This window comes from Hippocampus comes, unplaced genomic scaffold, assembly GCF_001891065.2.
Source record: "Hippocampus comes isolate QL1 unplaced genomic scaffold, H_comes_QL1_v1.1 scaffold9, whole genome shotgun sequence".
NCBI lineage: Eukaryota > Metazoa > Chordata > Actinopteri > Syngnathiformes > Syngnathidae > Hippocampus > Hippocampus comes.
Genome location: NW_017805275.1, coordinates 5573437 through 5587514, shown reverse-complemented (window position 1 = coordinate 5587514; position 14078 = coordinate 5573437). Strand labels below are relative to the sequence as shown.

General features: G+C 39.2%; 2 protein-coding genes across 2 annotated transcripts in view; both read left to right on the top strand.

Moving 5' to 3' along the window:
• guf1 (GTP binding elongation factor GUF1) overlaps window positions 1-4395 on the top strand; it is a 10374-nt gene extending 5979 nt beyond the window's left edge. Inside the window, exons 10-17 of the mRNA XM_019870023.1 lie at window positions 216-339; window positions 491-623; window positions 1076-1219; window positions 1402-1535; window positions 1888-1989; window positions 3925-4044; window positions 4124-4160; window positions 4242-4395. Of these exons, the coding sequence (XP_019725582.1) occupies window positions 216-339; window positions 491-623; window positions 1076-1219; window positions 1402-1535; window positions 1888-1989; window positions 3925-4044; window positions 4124-4160; window positions 4242-4376 (929 nt within the window). The 3' untranslated portion in view covers window positions 4377-4395. The remainder of the gene's footprint in view (window positions 1-215; window positions 340-490; window positions 624-1075; window positions 1220-1401; window positions 1536-1887; window positions 1990-3924; window positions 4045-4123; window positions 4161-4241) is intronic.
• A 995-nt stretch (window positions 4396-5390) lies between these two features.
• The window catches only part of pigg (phosphatidylinositol glycan anchor biosynthesis class G (EMM blood group)), a 37762-nt gene continuing 29074 nt past the window's right edge, over window positions 5391-14078 (top strand). The window contains exons 1-6 of the mRNA XM_019870022.1: window positions 5391-5838; window positions 5915-6120; window positions 9583-9789; window positions 11030-11218; window positions 11925-12063; window positions 12904-13116. Of these exons, the coding sequence (XP_019725581.1) occupies window positions 5691-5838; window positions 5915-6120; window positions 9583-9789; window positions 11030-11218; window positions 11925-12063; window positions 12904-13116 (1102 nt within the window). The 5' untranslated portion in view covers window positions 5391-5690. The remainder of the gene's footprint in view (window positions 5839-5914; window positions 6121-9582; window positions 9790-11029; window positions 11219-11924; window positions 12064-12903; window positions 13117-14078) is intronic.

The following is a 14078-nucleotide window of genomic DNA, read 5'->3' as shown; positions in this document are numbered from 1 at the left end:
TTATCGGAGACATTCTCTGAGTACGTCATCCGTTGGAGCCTTCTCCTTGATGTATTCATGGAGCTTGGATGTTTCATCTTCATCCTGGACAGTGGCTCTCATATATATATATATATATATATATATATATATATATAAATAAAAAACTATTATAACCCTAAGCAGCCCCACCAATCACCACCTCTGAATTTAGCTGTGGTTTGCTTGTTTCCCAGGTATGTATCCAGTGGACCAGTCAGAGTACCCGGGCCTTCGTAGCGCCATCGAGAGACTGACACTAAACGACTCAAGTGTCACAGTGCAGAGAGACAGCAGTTTGGCGCTTGGAGCTGGTTGGAGGTCAGTAACGAACTGGTTTTACAATCACTAACTAAAGAGTATGTGTGTCACATGTTTCAGACAAGTTCTGACATGTTTAGGTGTTGATGGGTGAATAAACAAGCAGCTTTCCCTATAATGAATGTAATGTAACACCAGTGGGAATCCGCAGGCTGGGCTTCCTGGGACTCCTTCATATGGAGGTGTTTAATCAGAGGCTGGAGCAGGAATACAATGCCTCTGTTATCATAACAGCACCAACCGTACCTTACAAGGCAGTGCTCTCGTCAGCTAAACTCATCAAGGTAAGAGTTGCTCCCAGACCGCATTTTCTACCCTTACTTTAGAGTTACATTACAGTCACTGTAAGCAAAATGCACGTTTCCAAGAGTGAATTAATGACATACGAACGTAGTTGTCTGGTAGTGCTTGTAGACTAAAATGAAATCATGAAGGGTGTAATCGATGTGTTCTATTTGCATGTCCCAGGCCATTTGAATATTTCCCGCTTATGGTTTCTCATTCCACTTGTCAAGATTTAAGGTCTAAATATTTTGTGTACGTCTCATATTTTGTAAATCCGTCCATTAATGAAACCATAATGGCTCCTCTCTGGAACTATATTTTTAAATACACCTCAGTTGACTTTTAATCGAAGTTTTCAATTGTACTTCTTACATATGAGAGCATCAGTAGAAACTGGAACTGAAGATAATGGCTCGTGTTCACTTGTAGATCTTGTTGGCACTTGTTACAGGAACATGGCAAGGAGGAGATCACAGTAGTGAACCCAGCTCAGTTTCCAGACAGATCGGTAGTGTCGGAGTATTTAGAACCAATGGTGCTGGGGACCATTTTAGCACCTGACACGTACACTGGCAAGATTATGACTCTCTGCTTGGTAGGATTGTTTTTTTTCTATATCCTCCTTTACATATATTCTGCTTAACAGACATGCACTTGAAAATTTTTTTCTGCCTTTGTAATTTACTCACACGCACACACACACACACACACACACACACACACACACACACACACAAAACCACACACACTAAAATTGTGTTGTTTGTACCCATATAGAATCGCAGAGGAATCCAGAATAATATGATGTACGTCGATGACCATCGTGTGATGATGAAGTATCTCTTTCCTTTAAATGAAATTGTTATGGATTTCTATGACCTCCTCAAGTCTCTCTCTTCTGGATATGCCAGGTAAAATAATTTATGGAAGATCATAGTCCGTTTTCATTCTTGAAAATTTGCCAAAATCACAAGAAATAATTTTACGTCACATGTCATATGTTTAAAGGGTGAGGAGTATGAGAGGAATTAATGAAACAATCATTAAAAAAAATATCAATGGTGTGATATTTATTGTTGCCGTCATGCGTCGAAAAATTGTCCTCAATGGGGCGTCGTGCCGAAACGTAGTTGGCGACAGGGTGGAAACACACCGGCCGTTCGGGAAAATGAACATATATTTCCTGAAATTCCCAATGGCCACCCTGTCCTTGTCTACATGCATTCTAAGTATTCAACATGTGACATCCATTCTCCTTCCTAGCTTTGATTATGAAAATGCAGGCTATCAGGCTGCTGACCTCATAAAGATGGATATTCTTTTGAATGGACGCCCGGTGGAAGAACTCACCACAATTGTGCACAGGTAGGTTTCATACAGCAGAGGTTAGATTTTGTGTAATGAATACGTTTTTTTTTCCTCTACCAAATAGCCAAACTATACAAAAGGGCGGTGTTACAAAACACTCCTCATTGGTTCATTAATTTCAAGAACCTTAATTTGTTTGACGCACCACCTTATTTAAGGCAAATCCAAATGATTCAATGATCCATCCAAATAATATGTAGCATAAAAATAGAGAGAAAAAAAGTGGGCTGTTTTTTTTTTCCCCCCAAATGAATTTCCCTGGCATTCACAAGTCTCAGGAAAACTCCATGCTCCATGATTTACAGCCAACTTCAAACTTCAACAAGTCACACCTCATAGGCAACAATGAGCTAAATCATGGAAGAGTTGTACATTCAAAAAAAAGTTGGGTTTGGGCTACGATCCTAAAAGCAGACTGCAGACTTTCCAAACTGTCAACAGTGTTTAATTCATTTGAAATATGCTGCTGTAGAAGATGTGTAGAGTCCATTGAAATCCATCCAGTCTTATAACATGTAACAGGTTGCCCATATATGGGTTTACATTATGTATAGCGATTACCAAGGGCGTGCATGAGATGTCTCAAATATTTCACACTGGATCGCTTGAATGAAAACACCCTTGACTTTGTCGTGATGGGATGATTGTCATTATTCTGCATGAATCCATGGAAAGAAATCCCTTTTTGAGTTTGAATCATCAGCCTCAGTCTCACGACAAGGGTTAAATGGGCCTTGGCTGCTGTTGAGATTAAGATAAGATAAGATAAGAAAACTTTTATTTGTCCCACATTGGAGAAATTTCCAATTAGTCAGACTTTATGGAGTATAAAATGTATTGGATAACCAGAGTAACATGGAAAGAAACTGTCGACTTGGCAGTCAGTGTTACATTTTCTATTACGTAGCAGACAAGGACAATGGAGTCACAGATCAAAAGTGATGACGCACAGAAGTAGTGCTTAATGTATGCACCAAAACCAGTGGAGAAGCAAGTGCACATCCTGGTAATTGAAGTCTTTCAAAACACTGATGAAGGCTGCTCCCCCGACCGTGTCTGCCACAGTCCTTGGAGCTGTGCCCAGCATGGTCTTACTTGATCATTCTTTCAAGGCAATGGGATTTCAAGGCAGGACACTGTAAAACACATTTTCTGTACCTCCTCGAGCTGTCATCAGACACCTATTCAAAGGGATATCATTACATTAGAGGATTACATTACATTATGTTGATTCTGTTGTGCGTATTTGAATGAGACATTTTATTCTTGAAATTATGGTCTTTTATGATTCGTGTACATCATTTTGTTACAGCTGCCGTTGTTGTTCAAGCACTGTGGAAAGAGACTTGATTTGCGTTGACTTGAGATGGTTTGCACTTACAGGTGCATCTCAAAGGAAATAAATTAAAAAAAAAATAGAAAATCAATGTCATGTAGATTCACTACACCAAGTGAAATATTTCATGATTTTCTTATTTATTTTTGAGATGACAAACGCTTACAGCTAATGAATACCCAACATTCAATGTCTCAACAATATTCAAAAGTCAAAATGAGTTGTAATGTAGAAATTAGGTAGGATTTGGCTGACTGAAAAGTATTTTTTCTGTGTGTTTAATGAATCTGCCGGTTTCACGTTTTAAGTTGAACGACAGTACTTAAATCCTTGGGTGTCTTGAAAGGCGCTTATAAATAAAATGTATTATTATTATTATTATTATTATTAAATCATTTTTTTCTTGGGTAGTCTCAGTTTCTCAGATGTACCGGTGCCTGTATACATCTCTGTTTATCTGTAATTTATTATTGCATATTCAGAGTAGGGTGGATTTTAGACGAGCACTTTTGGTTGGCTGCTGCCATGAACTGCTGAGGACACGGATGTATCAAATGTGTTTTTGCGGATTTGCTATTGTTGTTTTCTCTTTGCAGAGCACGTGCATACAGCACAGGAAAAGCCATTTGTGAGCGACTCAAGGATTCAATACCAAGGCAAATGTTTGAAATTGCTGTACAAGCATCTATTGGAAGTAAAATCATTGCAAGAGAGACGTGAGTAAAAGGCAATTTATTTACTATACACCAAAAATTTCCTTTAGGCAAGTAACATCCCATTGTGTGGCTCTTTCAGGATAAAGGCGTATAGAAAAAATGTCCTCGCAAAATGTGTAAGTGTCGTTTTTATTTTTCTATTCATACTGTGCCATTTGTAATGACATTTTCACAAATTAAGCATTATTTGTTGCAAGTATGGAGGTGACATAACACGCAAGATGAAGCTCCTGAAAAAACAGGCAGAAGGCAAAAAGAAGATGAGGCGTATTGGCAACGTGGAAGTACCCAAAGATGTTTTTATTAATGTTCTGAAGAGGAAAGAAAACTAGAGTAATTGCATTGTTTAAATATGTATCTATACACATATATCTATATCTATCTATCTATATATATATCTATATATAGATATATATATATCTATATCTATATATAGATATATATATAGATATAGATATACAGGTATATCGTCAGCCTTTAAATTAATGACCTAAGTACAATTTTGACAAGGGTTTTTCTTTTATCGCCTCAGGATGCTGGCCAACTCTGCTAAAATCGGCTGAATCCTTAGTTAAACAGATCATTCACATCTACGCCTGAAATGAAATTATTAATATATAGAAGATGATCAGTTTTTCATGTTTTCTGAAAAAAATTGACTTAGTCAATTATTTTAAGAAAGTGACTATCCATCTATCTATCTATCTATTATGTGTGTGTGTGTATATATATATATATACACACACGTGTGTGTAATATGTTTCCATGGAGGTGAGACTGCATTGTTCATTTCAAAATAAAATGGTACTGAAAAATGTGTGTAATTTTTTTCTTTTATACGCCTGGCAAATAATAGCATTAAAAGTTGAATTCATTAAGTTTCAGCAAAAAAACATTTCCCCTCTTGGATTCATTGCCTACAAATAAAGGTAATTCGTTTACATAAACAAAACAGCAGAAATGTATCTATACCTATATCTATAATACTTTGTGATATGGCACTCACGAACACAAATGACCTGTGGGCATTTTAGATGTTCTTGCTTATACTTCTTATATGATTGCACATATACTGTAAATGAAAACTTTTTTTTTTGTCCCTTAATAGTAATTGTAATATCGTAATCATTCAATGTTTAATCTATTCTCCGGTTCCCGAAAAGATCACGTTACTGGGTCGGCTCTATTTATTATATGTCCAGATTAAGGATATCTGATACTGTTATTTTCTTTAAAATTATTTCTTCTAATGGATACGGTTTTCAACCCATTATAATGTGTGCGATTTCTGCGGCTGTGGATTTATTTTTTTTTGAATTTAAGGTGCGTGTCGGTATTTTTTGGCCCTATGTACTTGCCGTAGTTCAACAAAAAATGCGGAAGTTGTATATGAATGGTGACACCGATATGTGTTATTGTGTTTGTTCTAAAAATTGCATGGAAACTAAGGATTCTGTTGTTACGGTCTGCTATGCAGTATAGTGTTTGCAATTGAATGTGAGATTTTAATTTAATGTAAAAAAATATGCGACGACGTGTTATGTTGCTTGCTAGCTAACTCACCAAAGCAACTTTTTTTCTTACTATCTTAAAATTAAGTCTCATCACATCACCAGCGCAAAAAAAAAAAAACCAAAAGCAAAAAAATGAAAGTCCGTTCGTCTGCATTTGCCTCAGTAATTCTAATATTTGAAGTTCTGGCGGTTGCACTCTTCCTGAGGGGATTTTTCCCTGTACCTGTCAAGTCTTCTCTGTCCAAGATCAGGCAAGACCTGCCTATCGAGCCGCTGTCGGGTAAGTTCAGCCGGGTGGTCCTCACTCATCATCGAAAACCTAATGCCCCTCATGAAGTATGTCGCTTGAATTACAGGCGGCTCGCCCAATTCGTCTCACGTCCCGCAGCCGTTGTTCAAAAGGGTAGTAATCATGTTAGTCGATGCACTACGGGAAGACTTTGTGTTTGGAGCCAATGGTCGCACGTACATGCCCTACACAAGACACCTGGTGGAGAGAGGCTCAACACTCAGCTATGTTTCCAAAGCTCGAATTCCAACTGTCACCATGCCCAGGATCAAAGTAAGTGAGAGAGTTGTTTCATCGGCTGGTAGTAGTACAGTGCGGCAAAAACAAAAAATCAGCCACCAATTGTGCCAGTTCTCCCACTTAATAAGATGTCATAGGTAGTAAAGCTCAGCCAGTTTTTCTTGGAGCAGAGAAGTTATTTTTTTCAAAGTGCAGAAATTGTCTATTTGTACTTAAACTGATAATATACTGGTGAATTTTCACATTTAGATGATGAGTCAACGTGGGACCAGAGCCAGCAAGACTCATTCTTGCTATATATGACAGTTGGTGGGCAGACTGGGAAAGCCTGTATGCGAGATATTTTGTGCAATGTTATGAAAAAAGGGAATCAAAAGAAAAGCTGTCGTTAAAACAAAATAGCAGTTGGGCTCCAGATTATCACGTCATTTTTTAAAAAAATGTGTTTATATTCTCATATGGGCAGCAGGGACCTGAAATATCAAATGCTGATGTCGTGTGGTATGAATTCTGTGTTACTGTGTGTCTTTATAGGCAGATCATGCCCCCTCCAAAATGTTGTTCGGTCCAAACTTTGGGGTTCTTTTCTACAATTTGTCAAGAGTCATGATACTTCTGTTAAGGGGGTCACGAAGGATCTAATGGAAGGATGAGCTGGTCGGGATTGAGCTGGCCTTTAAGATTGAGACAGATGTTCCACCATAATCCATAAAGGACACATTTGCTGATGGCTAGAGCGCAAAGCAACACATCACTACTATTGGACAATCGTGCAAAAAATGTCTTTTGGGGAGCTGGCAGCATCACGTTAATCATTCAAGGGATGTGTTCAGTAATGTCACAGCAGTAGTTAGTGCTGCTCTGTCTTGCTCTTCCATGTCATTGAACCTTTCCTTCTGCACTGTCGCACATGGAGAACAAAATTCCCAAACTGGTGTTTCAAAGTTGGAACCATAAAATAGATAATCAGGATCAGGGGAAACGTGTATCCGGACCTCTTATTTTATTTATGTATTTATTTATTTCGTTTTTATTTGTTTTTTTTTGGGGGGGGGGGCTCTTTTGAGGAAATGTTTGTTTTTATTAACTACAGGCGACAGCATTGAAATGAGTATGTTACCAGTAGGTGGCAGCACAAACCAACTATGAGCACATTCTAACCCCTGTCTCTACATTGTCTCACTATTTGACACATGCTAGTAAATCATCACAGCACTGTGACTAGGCCACTAAATTTGACACCACTGCATTTGTTTGCATTTATGGGCAAATGTTATTTCTATAATTCTACATCGTTTAAGCCACAGCAATGTGGTACACCTCTTGACAAGAAGCTGGCACTGAAATGGCTCACTCTCCATTCACTATTCAGAGATGGCCAGTTGAGCCTGTCTCTGACTGGCACAGCTGTCAGTACATATTTCTGAGAGACTCAGTTTTGGCTGTAAATTCAGATAATGACTGCAGCAGCAATGACAGCAACTCATTGCACTGAAAAAAATAGACCTTTGGATTTACTTATTCAAACATGTCCATCAAATGTGGTAAATCAATGTAACTTTCCCGTGTTTCCCTTAAAAATAAACAAATGATATGTGTTAGTTTAATATATTTTAATCACGTGTAACCAAAAACCAAATACACCCCCCACCCCCTCCTCCACACCCCCAGTGATGGGTATGTGTAAAGGTTGAGTATTTGCCTCTGGAGTATGGACATGAGACGAAGCAATCAATTACTTTACATCTGTCTATATTCAAGTGAGCCGAGTGATCTGTAATTAAAACAAAAAAAATTGATGGAGGAATGCAAAAACTACAAATGATGATGATAATAAAAGAGGAAAATTTGAGTGTCAACGAGCACAGGTGCTGTGAATTCAGTTTCAAATAGTTTGCTTGCTCACAAAGAATAACACGGGAAATACTGTCATATCGCTGCTTGTGCAACTTCTCTGCGCAGCATTATTCTGCTCAATATAATGCTGGTATCGAAACGCAGACCATTCCAAAAGAGACGGTCTAATGAGTTCTCAATGGTTAACCCCCCCCCCCCTCCCCGCACGTCCCCCAAGATCATTTATTCCAACGGACATCCCTACCTGGCGTACCCCAAATTGAAACCATCCAGAGGTGTAAACTTTGGGTGTTTTATGCACACGACCACAGTTGCGATATTGTTGGTTTGGTTGTGCCTTTGAGTGGTCAGCAGACAAAAAAAAAAAAATGTTGATGTTTTCCATCAATGTTTGGGCACCTGTACAAGTTGCCCCCGCTGTGCCAGCTGTAGAGCATGTGCCCCACTGATATTGCCTTCGACATTCAAGCCGTGACACATGGTGAGCAGAGACACACTGTGGGACAGTAATTAGCATGTTGATGAGCTACCGGTCCAATTCATTCAACCAGCATTTGGCAACTGGAAGGATCATAAAGTATAGCCTACACTTTTTTTTTTTTTTTTTTTAGCTGATCTATTGTGTTATCGCCAGTAACCACATTTTGGGCTGTGCACACTTCTTATGATTGTTCCACAATCTTGACTAGAGCCTCTATTTGTTCCAATCATAGTCTGAGTCTTTGAATAGACTTTGAACCTCCCTGAAATTGCATTTTCAAGAAATCGAGGGGGAGCAATCCATCTCTTCCAGAGAGTTCGCATCGGCCCTGGCAGCAGAAAGATTGTTGCACTGACAGCTGTAGTAAATAACTGAGTCCGGAAATAAGCAAAAGCAAAATCCTTGCTTCAATTTCTTAGAAACATTGACTGTCATCTCAGTTTGTTTATCAGGTCGTCATTGTTAACAGGAAGATAAAAAGGTCAACAAAAGATGATTTCTGTCCCCTTTTCTGAGAGTTAAATTGCCACAACATCCATTCATTTATTGTACCATTTAACTTCACGAGGATCTCGGGTGCCTTTCGCGTTTTTGATACGTGAGACATGATCTTGTGCAATGAAAACATGACAGCTAAGAGTATATGAGGGAAAGGACAAGCTAAGTGGCCTTTTTAAAAGGAGCTATGTGACATTGTATACCCATAAGATGATAAACAGTTACTCCATATTGCAGCTCGTGTTTTTCAACAACACAAAACGATCACAAAATGGGCTACAGGCAAGTGGTAAAGTCCCCTATAGCAGTATTGCTTCAGCCTCTGTAATTTTCGGCTGTACTCTCTCTTACAAACAGCCTTTGTACTGCTGCGATGATAGTTTCTTGGTTGCTGGTGTCTTCTTTTTTATTTCATCATTTGTGGCAAAAAAAAAAAAGAAAAAGTTTGGTATTGTGGGAATTTCTGTGCGATGCAAAGTAAAGGAAGCATCTCCTGACTTTTTTTTTTAATAGTCTGTTTCCCCACCATTAAAATGAATAAAATATTTCTGCTTAGTCCTCGCAATTAGTTGCATTTACTTGATGTAATTGTGTGGTTTTACAGCATCATGAAACAGTGTTACTTTTCTCAACAATGACGTAAACATATCCCTCCCCAGGCTCTCACCACTGGCAGTATCCCGGGCTTTATTGATATGGTGATGAATCTAAATTCCCCAGCCTTATTGGAAGACAATCTTATTTGGCAAGCCAAAACAGCGGGGAAAAAAATGATCTTTTATGGAGATGAGACATGGGTGCGACTCTTCCCTAAACATTTCATCGAGTACGATGGCACAATTTCCTTTGTGTCCGACTACACTGAGGTAAGTTTGTCATTTATAATGAGCTGAATTTGGCAAAGATGTGTGAGGTCATCGTTGTGGTATTAGCTATGTATTTTATCACATAGGGGCTGTGTGTCTTTAAAATGATTGCATCTCTTTCAAAGCACAGAGTCACTAGTTATTGTACAACAGAATTAGTCACCAGGCAAACATTTCCCAAACATTTGTTTTGTGTTCTGAATCTGAAATTTCATGGACTTGATAGTTTCATCTACAGTATTTTCATGTTGTATGAGTAATAATAATAATGATAATGGATTTGAGCTGCAATGCTCTTTACATTTCAGAGACAGTTCACATGACTAGAGAAGATTTAAAAACAGTTTAAAGAACTAAAAGTTTGCAGCAGATTACTGGCGAAAGTAAAAACATTTGGTGTCAGGAAAAAAAAATAGAGAGGTTTTAAAGTGAGCAAGCATTTTGAAATGGAAATGTTTTTAGTTCCTTTTTGAAGGTTTCCAAACTTTGAGGAGCCCTCAGGATACTTTGTCATTAAGAAATTGTTGGCCGTGTGTTGCGTCAGTCTGAGGCAGTTTGTCTTTCAATTGTTCGATGAACAAGGTAACTACCAATTTACGAAACTCAAAAAATGTGAGTCCCAACACAAATGATATCTCTTTTCATTGGAGCAGTTCACGCATTCGGCATAACCAACTGAGGCAAACACATAAGGCCCGCAGTGTGTTCAACAGTATACTCGTTCACTTTTCTAGCTTGGCTGATATCGTGACGCAACATGCATTTGCCAATCACTGACAGCGGAACAATGCAATCCAATATTGATGCCTTGTGGAAGTATGATTTAAGTCCAAGTAAAAACTGCATTACAGAGAGGGCAGTTCTGAGTTGCGATTACAGCAAAATGACCCCTCAGTGCTGTTTGCTGAAGTGTCTTACTTGAAATATCAGAGCAGAGGAGAAGCTGTTGATATGCGTTCAATCAGTGGTGCTCATTTTCTTAGATTTAGAGTGACAAGAGAGCATACCAAAGATGACAAAATTACAAAACATGGAAGATGGGTCCTTTTATAACTGAAAATATCCTACTGGTCAGACTGTTAACTTGACATAAAAACTTCCACAAATGATAAACACTTACCTGCAATATTGTGATACATAAACTTTATGTCAAACTAACTCAGCGTGGATATTCAATTTGTTTTTTAACTACCAGCACGCACCATTTCATTCTTAATTCTTTTCATCTTGTGTCCTGCAGGTTGACAACAATGTGACCCGCCACTTGGATAGCACGCTCAAGAGAGATGACTGGGACATTCTCATCCTCCACTACCTTGGCCTTGACCACATTGGTCACATCAGTGGACCCCACAGTTCGATGATCCAGCCCAAACTGATGGAGATGGATGATATTCTGAAGAAGATCCACGGTGCCCTCATTTCAAAGGTACACGTGACAATTTTGATAATGAATTCAAGCAGCGACACCAAAATGCGGTCGTCATAAAAATGACGTCGGCCCCATAATGAAATTAGACTACGACCAATAAATTGGTCCAATCGCTGACATTTTGCATGTTTTTATTATTTTTTTTTAATTGTGATGACTGCACTGCAACAGCCACCCTTTCCCTCAACATAGTGGTGAAAACACACACACACACACACACACACACACACACACACACACACACACACACACACACACACGTTAAACTCCATTGTGTAAATAACTTTGAAATGCCCGTCATAAAATACCAAGCACCTCATAAAACTGTTGCCTTGTTATGGCCATAGTAAATTGCTAAAAGTGATCATTATTACTATGGAAGTTAGGGATGATGATGTTAAAATCTTGAAATAGCGAAAGAAGTTGAAGAAACTACTAGCATTCTTTTAATGGGAACCATTATTCAGTAACCTGGACTCAACATTCATGTCAAATTACATGTACTGTAGTGGCAAATTCGAACAGACTCCCCACATCAAGGCAGTTGTGTTATGGTTGGAATGTCATTGTAAACCAGCAGACTTTTTGAATCCTTACTGTTAGATTCCATTGGACTTTACAGCAATGGGTTGTTTTATTTTTGTTTTTATCAATCTGGGCACCTTGTGATGTCCATTAAATTTGGGGTTTATTATCATTGTAGGAGGCAGAAGGATCTTTGCCCTATCTGCTTGTTCTGTGCGCGGACCACGGGATGTCAGAAACCGGTAGCCACGGAGGCTCCTCAGAACCAGAAGTCAATACGCCCCTGGTGCTCATAAGCCCTGCCTTCAAGAGGAAAGGTAAACAGATGGGTCTTGGTTTTTGCTGAAAGTGTTATGCTGATTCATGTTTTGCGAGCTGGTTTACCTCCTAAGTTTACTCTCAAACAAGCTGTGATGATGTGAAAACTGAAAGTACAGCCTTCACGCTCATCTCCGCGATGTCACCTGCACTCATCAATGTAAAAAAAATAAAAAAATTCCCCTCAACTGTACTGGTAATAATGACATCGTAGGTGTCGTGAGCAAAGCATTCACACTGTATTTTTGACAATAACAATTGACCGTCTTAATTCAGATGGAGTGGTCACACTACCACTGTGTTAGGTTTATACATATGTATCTTGTACCAAGATTTTCTCACCAACAAAACATCCCGAGCCTGAAGCTCGCTGCATCATTCTTTGTTGTTTTTCTTCACCTTCCCTCAAGCCTTAGTCAAGGTGGAGTGAAACCAATGCTAAGTGAATAACAATGAGTGGCCGGTTCCTTATCACATCCTTATAGTCGTCTACATTGAGGAGCAAGCTATGCTTTCAAACATTTTGTCCTGTTTGAATAGTATAGTGTTACTTCAATGGGGCAATGTATGCCTATGAACTCATATCAAGCTTTTACATTTTAGTCAGGAACAAAGGTTAAAAAAACATTCCTTGAAACAAATCGATAGAAAATGTCAACCTTTCAACACTATTAATCTCTGATTAAAAAAAAAAAAACAACAATGAAACAAACATACTTGAAAATAAAGTACTATGCAAGAAAATGACTTCATTTCTGTGAATCGTAATAACATTTTCATGTATAATGCTGAATAAATCGATTACATTTGTGCTTTTTTTTTTTCCCCTGCCCCATCAGTTGGAATGGAGAAGCCTGATGAAATTGAGCAGGTTGACCTGACCCCAACCCTGGCCCTGTCTCTGGGCCTGCCTATATCTCAGAACAGCGTCGGCCATGTTATTCCGAGTGTTTTCGAAGAAAGCTCACTTCGGGACCAGCTGCGCTTTGTGCATCTCAATGGCCACCAGCTAAGTTGCCTGCTCAAAGACAGCATTTCAGACTATGCGAAAGGTAAAAAAAATCAACTGGCTTAATTTGGACGGGTGACACGTGTTAATTTGACCTTATTTTAAGTGGGGCATAATAGAGAACTTTACTTTTTCATTCAATATGTAAAAATAGTTACCGGTAGGTCTTTGGATAACACTTCATCCCCACTGTTACAGAACTGATTTTCATAATAAGTGGACTCTTACAGGTTTTTACGCTCACTGAATAGGAACTAACTAGGTTGGGCAAAATTCCTGAGCCACTTTCAAGTGACGGCTAGACTCCGATTGCGCTATAAACATGGATCAACACTTGAATCTGCATTTTACCTCGATGCTTTGGTGCTCCATCCATTTTCTAATCCGCTTATCCTCACAAGGGTCGCAGGCGTGCTAGAGCCTATCCCAGCTGTCTTCGGGCAGCAGGCGGGGTACACCCTGAGCTGGTTGCCAGCCAATCGCAGGGCGCAGAGATGAACAACAATTCACACTCGCAATCACACCGAATGACAATTTACTGTGTTCATATCTCCTCTCTCTCTCTCGCTCTCTCTCTATACACTCTTATATATATATATTAGGGTGGTCCACATTTTCATGGCAAAAAAAAAAGTTTGTCGGATTCGTCGGGCCGGGTCGGAATTCTTGTCGAAACTATGGTACAAGGTTCTGTGCAAAATTTCATTCCGATCTGATGATATTTTCCTGTCCCGCAAAGCGGCCAAAGTTTCCACCATAACAACTGGTGAACATGTGTATTTTAACCGTGCCCTGTTTGCCATGCGTGACACTGGCTGGGCTGAATGTTGCCCGAACGATCACCTCCTGACTAACTAACCATTCCATCGCTGCTCTCAGCAGCCGGAGACAAACTCAAACGCACGCCTAACACACAACGGTCACCTACTGGCGAGCTAATATCTTTCAATTGAAGTCGAGAATCGCCGGAATTCTTACTGGACGCTGAGCTGAGGACGCTTTTCG